This window comes from Tupaia chinensis, unplaced genomic scaffold (assembly GCF_000334495.1).
Source record: "Tupaia chinensis unplaced genomic scaffold, TupChi_1.0 Scaffold000612_1, whole genome shotgun sequence".
NCBI lineage: Eukaryota > Metazoa > Chordata > Mammalia > Scandentia > Tupaiidae > Tupaia > Tupaia belangeri.
In genome coordinates this window covers 1,754,835-1,761,660 of record NW_006160131.1, presented here as the reverse complement: position 1 = coordinate 1,761,660, position 6,826 = coordinate 1,754,835, and the positions used below count along the sequence as shown (strand labels likewise).

The following is a 6,826-nucleotide window of genomic DNA, read 5'->3' as shown; positions in this document are numbered from 1 at the left end:
CGCGCAGTGTTTAAAAAGCCATTGGGTCCAAGACTCGAACCACAGTCAACCATTTAGAAGGTCTAGTACTTTAACCACCATGCCACCTGCTTGTTCCTATTTATTTAATTTTATTTATCATTATTATTATTTCTTATTTGCTACAGAGCACATGCACTCATAGGCAAAAAAGAGAAAGCAAGCCACGAGGTCTGGGACTTGAACTGTGGACAGCCATCTGGGAATCCAGCACCTTAACCACATCGGCTGGGCTGGGGAGTATTTCTTACTTTCTCTCTCTAGGGAATCCAGCACCTTAACCACATCGGCTGGGGTGGGGAGTATTTCTTTCTTTCTCTCTCTCTTTTTTCTCTGATAAGTGTTAAGTGTCCTATAGCAAAAACCTGAAAAAAAGAAAAAGAAACTACTAACAAGCTTTTGTCCCAAGACCATTCTCCACCAGTAGCAAAGTGATCACATTACCCTATTTTTCTTTTTAGAGGTTTTGCCTTAGGGCATGTGTGCTCACAGTGTGTGGGAGGGAAAAGACAGTGAGAAATCACCCCCTGGGGGAATGGCCACACCACAATCCCTTCTCCCCTTCTCCATCCTCCTGATCTTGGGCACACACGCACATGTGCCTGGTGTGATTTTCAGGCCACTGGGTACAGGACTCGAACCATTGTCAGCCATGCGGGAGCCCAGCAAGGTAACCATTGGCCACCTGCTGGCCCCATACTTCCCTACTTAAAACCCTCCAGAAGCCTCTGCCCTTGTGATGCCTTCCAGTCCCACCAGCACTGCCTTCCCTTTTACTACCCTGACTTTGTCTTGGTTCTCAAAGTGCATTTTTCCTGCCTGAAGGCATTTGCACTTGCTGTTTTTCTGTCTGGACTGCTTTTCCCTTAGACCCTTACTGGTTATTTCCTCCTCACTCTTCAGGACAGCTCAGAGGTCTGCCTGCTTCCCTCATTCTCACAGCCGCCGATGTCACTCTGAATCGCACTCACTCCAGGCTGTGGGGATTGCTGTGGGCTTATTCATTCAGTCTTGCTGCAGCCACTAGCCATCAGTCCACAACAACTGGGTCCACGTCTCTACGCACTAATTTCAGTATTTCTCCCTAGTTTTTTCATACTAATAAATCTCCATAAAGATACTAAAAATGCACAAGTTTTTTTTAAGTTTTTACTCCATTTCCAAGAGAGAGACAGGCGTTGCAAACAGGCATTGCAAAATCCTCATGCCCCGACTCACCTGTCTCAGCTGGCCCGGATCACAGTGGCGCTGTGTGACTGCGTGCTCACGTGGTCCAGTTACATCACCGTGCTACCACCTGAGCCCTGAATGCTTAAGTAGCTGTATTCATTTGAAATACAGTGTGTTAAAGATAGGCCCATTGTTTAAACCAACAAAAGGAGAAAACTAAAATGCTGGGTGGAGAGAGAGAGAAATCAATCCCCAGGAGGAATGGCCACACTGCAGTCTCTTCTCCTCTTGGGATTTTGGGCACGCATGCACACACACCCAGCTGAGTTTCAAACTGTGAATCTGGGACTCAAACTGCAGTCGGCCGTGTGAGAGTCCAGCACCTTAACCACCACACCACCTGTTGGCACGGGGACATTTTTTTTAGTATGTAATACTTGAGGACCACAGGGCCAGGAACAGAGGACTCGGAATGGAGTTACCACAAGTCCTCACATGGCCTTTGGCCTGTATCCCAGTAGCTGGTCCCATCTGCCGAGGTCTTACCTACCAAAATTGCACCTGACCCTAAATCATAAAGGAGTAAAAAGCAGTTCAGCTGGCACCCCCTCTCTTGCAGAACACTTGCGGAGTTCAGTGATTGATCGAAAAGATTTAATAATCAAAAGGATTAAGCCCAGGCCCCAGCAAGGAGACGACATCACGGTGGGGGACGTGGAGAAGCAGATCGAGGCTTTCCGCAGGCGCCTGGTCCAGCTGCTGGGGGCACCTCTGGTCCCCCAGCTCCAAGACAAAGTGCACTTGTTGAAGCTCCTGCTCTTCTACACCGCGGGCTTGAACCCCGACGCAGAGCCCTCGTGACAGGACTGGAGCGGCCCCTGAAGGCCTTCCGAGCACCCAGGCCAGGAATACCTCCTGGCCCTGCAGCCCAGTACCAGCAGCCTGCAAGCATGAACAGCAGTTAACCCTCACAGGACCAAGCCTTTCCTATTTATCTGTAGATCCTAACAACTTTGTAACTTTAAAAAGACCTTTTTTTTTTTCTTTTTGATAATCCAGTCCTCTCCTAGCCTGTTCTCAAATATGGCTTAAATATACAAGGTGTATATATTTTTTAATAAATTATTTATCTATACTTCAAGACAGGTGATACTGTATGCACTATAAATTTAACCTTTCCATTCAAGATGGGAGAAAAGAATCTGAACAGACCCTGTCAGTGCCACCATCCAGAGCACGGACAAGCTGGAGAAGAAGCCCTCTCAGGCCCGACCGCGTCCCCAGTGGGCGTGTGCTCTCTTAGGCCCGACCGCGTCCCCAGTGGATGCGCCCTCTCAGGCCCGACCGCATCCCCAGTGGGCGCGTGCTCTCAGGCCCGACTGCGTCCCCAGTGGGTGCATGCTCTTTCAGGTTTGAATGGTGCCTGTTCATGTGACTCTGTGGCCAGTCTCCAAAGATCTAATGTCATGAAGTGCGTAGAAAAGAATGAATAGAGTGTTACAAAACACTTGCTGTTAAAAGGGTACAATAAAAAGGGAACAGTTTCTCAAAAGACCGCCTTCCCCATGCTTAGGTTTCCTGGCTGCGGGTAGGCAGAGTGGTAGCTACTGTTAACAAGACAAGAAAAAGGTGACCACATTTGAGAAAGTAGTAAGGATTTTTATTATCCAAACAAGATTATAACAGACGACACATAAATTAACTGTCCTGGTAACGTTAGACCCCAGGGCTGCTCGATGGAGAAGTCAGCTCCTTCTACAGACAAGACACTACCCGAAAGAACTCGGCAGCTATGTGAGCCGGTGCCCGAGACGACGACTGCACACCCCGCGAGGGGAGCAGCAGCTGCCTACACCCTCCTGGGTACGGTGGGTGCTGTGGGAAGGGATGAGGCTCGCGGGCTGAAAATGCTGTTGTGGGCCAGCCCCAGAGCCTAGTGGGTAAGGGGCCGATCCCACAGAACCAACTGCCATTCCAATCCCAACCCTGGTGGCTTGAAAAACACACGGGATGTTAATCCTGAGAAGATGGAAAAATGGAAAAGGGTTCCATCCTATGCCCTGGGGGGACGGGGAGGTGTCTTTCTCCCTGTCTCTTTCTCTCCCTCTCTCTGACAAGCACCCAGCCCTCTGGCAAGTAAAAAAAAAAAAACACTTCCATATGGAAAATTTTGAATTCTAATGTTCTCCCAAAAATGTTCCCCTAACCTGAATAAGGAAATCCAAGGTGACACTAGGTTCACACGAGCCCCAAGGCATAACTAGTTCCCATCTTCGCTTTAAAGTTCAGCATCCATTTATCTACACCAAATCAGCAGACTGAATTTTCTCCTTAGGAGGTTTCCAACCAGATTGGCGTTAATTATCTCATGTTAGAGTGCAGGAAAGGACATGCAAGACTACTGTTTGTTCTGACACACGAAGGGAGATGCCCTGCAACAGCACGGCGAGGGTACCACGGGGAGAACGGGCTGCAGGACAGAGGACTCCACTAGGTCGGCCAAAGGCAGAGACTAGCGCAGCCTGGACGGGGTCCCGGCCAAGTCTGGCTCTAACTGCAGGTCTCGGAGCTCCAGGGCCCCCTGCCCACAAGGCTAGAGCACAGCCGAGGGCCGTGGCCCAGGCGGGCGGCGAGTGCCCCCTGCCGTGGTCTGTCACGTCAGTGGTGAAGGGGCCCCTGTTTTGGAAAAACCACAAGCATTGTCTGCCCAGTAAACAATGAGCAAAGGTCTCGTCTAAGGTGAATGATACAAAAACAGGTAACGTCCTTCATACCTCACTGTGGGCATGATTGCGGCTAACATTAAAGAAGTACAAGATGGCTTCACACAGGACAAGCTTACACGGCTTCTCCAAAACCAATTATGTCTCCAGCTCTAGCCTCAGTTTAAGAGGTTTTTAAAAAATATACCTTTCCTATGTCAGAGCCAAAGAGGGGAGGTGCGGGGCAAGACACCCTCTACACAGGCCCTGGGATAGAGAGAGCTCTAGAAGCCAGTGGGCGTGAGCACATTCAAGTCCCGGGGCTTGAGACTGTGGGTCCGTGGTGGTTGTTTCTTCCCTTCTGTCACTGGGATGTCCATCTTGGGGGGCTTGAAGGTTGCTGGATCCTCCGCCATCCGGGTGGCCTGGGCACGGATCAGTTCCATTGGAGAGGGCTTCTGGGCACCTCGGTAGGGCTGGGTGGCAAAGCGTCCTGTGGGCGTAAACCAGAGAGCAGATAGTTTCCAGATTAGCAGCCGCTGCCACTGCACAACACAACGAAATGCCGCCATGCTGCTCCTCCCACGGTACCTGGGTCAGACTTCTGGAGTGACAGTGGTCCAAAGAGGCTCCACTTATCTGATGAGGCTCTGTCCTTATCCCCACTCCCAGTATCCATGGTGCTAGGATTTGGGCCAGGTAAGGCTGTGGAAGAACCAGAGGGGAACCAGCCTCTGGAAAAGAGGGAAAAGAACATCCTAATACACCCTCTTCCTATGCTTCGGAAGTGTCCTCACCCGGAGAACAGGGCTGTGAACGAGCCCTTCTCCCTCAGACTAGAGGCTTAACCCAGGCCTGCCTGCAGCACGGGGCTCCCAAAACCCCCTCGTGCTCAGGACTGGGGCAGGGGGCTCACCTGGGCCTGTGCTTAGGGGAAGAGTGTGGGGTGCTGCTGGGGGTGGACTGGGCCGACGCAGGGTGCTTCTCTTCTCTAGTTATCTCTCCACTCTGCAGCTTTAATTTCTGTTTGGGGGGGAGAAGAGCGACTTTTCACTGATAAGAACAAATCTAACATGGCTAACAGTCCAGGTAAACGGTGCGGTTCACATTCTCACCGTGGGCTTTCAGGCGCGGGTATGTGTGGACTGTGACGGACACCTTGTTTTTCCCACACTGTATGGGATTCCTTCGCTTTAGAGATACTCATTTGATAGCATATCTCTAACACCAAGCCACGCAGTAACTCCCCACACTCGCCTAGCCAGCATGGAGACGAGCTGGGTTGACTACAGGCCTTCTTGGCCTTTGAACAAGGTCATCGACTCTTCTCACCACCTGCCCTATCACCTGCAACCCCTGCCATTGCCAGTCTCAAAGCCAAGACCCCAGCATGGGCTCCTCTTCAGCTAAATGCCTCCTTGGTGGGCCCTGCCCAGTCTCACCCTCCTCATAACCAGATGCTCGGGGTTCCCTCAGCCTTGTAAACACAGCTGCAACCAGCTCCTCGGTTCTGCACCAAGGCGCCCTGCCATCCCTGCCCGCCACGTCTCCTATGCCACTGCTCTGCCCACACTGCCTTCCAAATGCTCACATCTGAGTTTTCTCACTCAACATTATCGGTTCACATAAGCTGGACAGTCTGTTACACAATACAGCTAGTTCTAGATACATCATGTCCTGTGGCCAAGGTGCAGAAAGTGGACCAATCAAACGCAATCCCACGGTGATAGGTGAGCCACTCAAGGAATTCGAACCCTCTCTGGGACAGTCTCAGCTGTCAAAGATGGACACGGCGGTGCTTTCAAAGCACTTGTCTGTCTGAGAGCCTTCACTGGCCTGACCCTGGTCCCCCACAGAAGCAGTTTTTCAATTAACCTGCAAAAGAATCTCCTGGGATGCTCGTTACAGAATGCACAGTCCTGACACCTTACATGCCTACCCACGGGCCACCGGATCTGGTCACCCTCCTTCCACATACGGTGGGTCACCACGAGCCTCTCCTGCCTTAGTGCTCTCCTCCCTCAAAGGGAGAGCCCAAAGTCCCTTGTCGCCCCGTCAGGACAGTGAAGAGACCACAATCACCCTTGCCTGTGATAATCGAGCTTCTTAGCTCTGGCTGTGCCCCTTCCCAAGCTTCCTCCACCCTCCATTCTGAGCCCTTTTAGAAGTCAGCTTCCCTGTAAGGGAATATGGAGAACAAGAGCAGGAACGAGGGCACCGGGAGACCTGCTGAGCTCAGACCTGGGACTGCTAAACTCACGGCTCTTCATTCCTAAATGTGGAGGGTAGTATCTACCTCAAAGGATTAACGTGAAGATCAAGTGAATGCAAGTGTTTCATAAATCATAAAGCACTATTCAGTTAAAGTGCAAGAAGGTCATTTGAAACGAATTTACCCAATCAAATATTTGGTCATTAAATTATCCTTTATCAAAATTATTCCAATTTTAGAACTGAAAGCAAAAACATTCTGACTTGACATTTGATTTTATTATTAAAAATTAAACACAGAGGGACCACCAGATGGCAAAATATTGCATCGCTAGACTCCCATGTAGTCAACTGTGGTTCAAGTCCCAGACTGGCAGCTTAAAACTCAAGCCAGGTATGTGCACGTGCATGCCTAAGATCCCGAGAAAAGAATGGAGGAAAAGGCATGGCCGTCTCCACTGAGGGGAAATTTCTCACTTTCTGTCTTTCTGTCTCTGTCTCTCTAGCAAGCGTATGTGCCCTACAACAAAAATCTCTCTTAAAAACAAACAAACACAGAGCATGATGTTCCTTCCCAGCTAACCTGTTACCTCTTCAGAGACGGCCCAAGCCTCCTCTCTCCCTCAGTCACTGGCTCACAATAACCCATATTTGCCGTATGGCTCACAGAGTCCTCACACACATATGCAAGCCGAGAATCTCACTGACCCTCCTGTCCAGAAGGG

General features: G+C 50.4%; 2 protein-coding genes across 8 annotated transcripts in view; one reads left to right on the top strand and one right to left on the bottom strand.

The window, feature by feature from the left end:
• SIMC1 (SUMO interacting motifs containing 1) overlaps positions 1 to 2,307 on the top strand; it is a 38,867-nt gene extending 36,560 nt beyond the window's left edge. The window contains exon 10 of the mRNA XM_027775935.1: positions 1,808 to 2,307. Within this exon, the coding sequence (XP_027631736.1) occupies positions 1,808 to 2,049 (242 nt within the window). The 3' untranslated portion in view covers positions 2,050 to 2,307. The remainder of the gene's footprint in view (positions 1 to 1,807) is intronic.
• A 1,111-nt stretch (positions 2,308 to 3,418) lies between these two features.
• Positions 3,419 to 6,826, bottom strand: part of KIAA1191 (KIAA1191 ortholog) — a 16,669-nt gene continuing 13,261 nt past the window's right edge. For 6 of the 7 annotated variants that reach the window (XM_006158888.3, XM_006158889.3, XM_006158886.3 and 3 more), the window contains 3 exons: positions 4,807 to 4,913; positions 4,482 to 4,624; positions 3,419 to 4,383 (listed from right to left, as the gene is read on the bottom strand). In XM_006158888.3, the coding sequence (XP_006158950.1) occupies positions 4,175 to 4,383; positions 4,482 to 4,624; positions 4,807 to 4,913 (459 nt within the window). In that variant the 3' untranslated portion in view covers positions 3,419 to 4,174. The remainder of the gene's footprint in view (positions 4,384 to 4,481; positions 4,625 to 4,806; positions 4,914 to 6,826) is intronic. The other variant, XM_006158887.3, reaches the window with a different exon arrangement.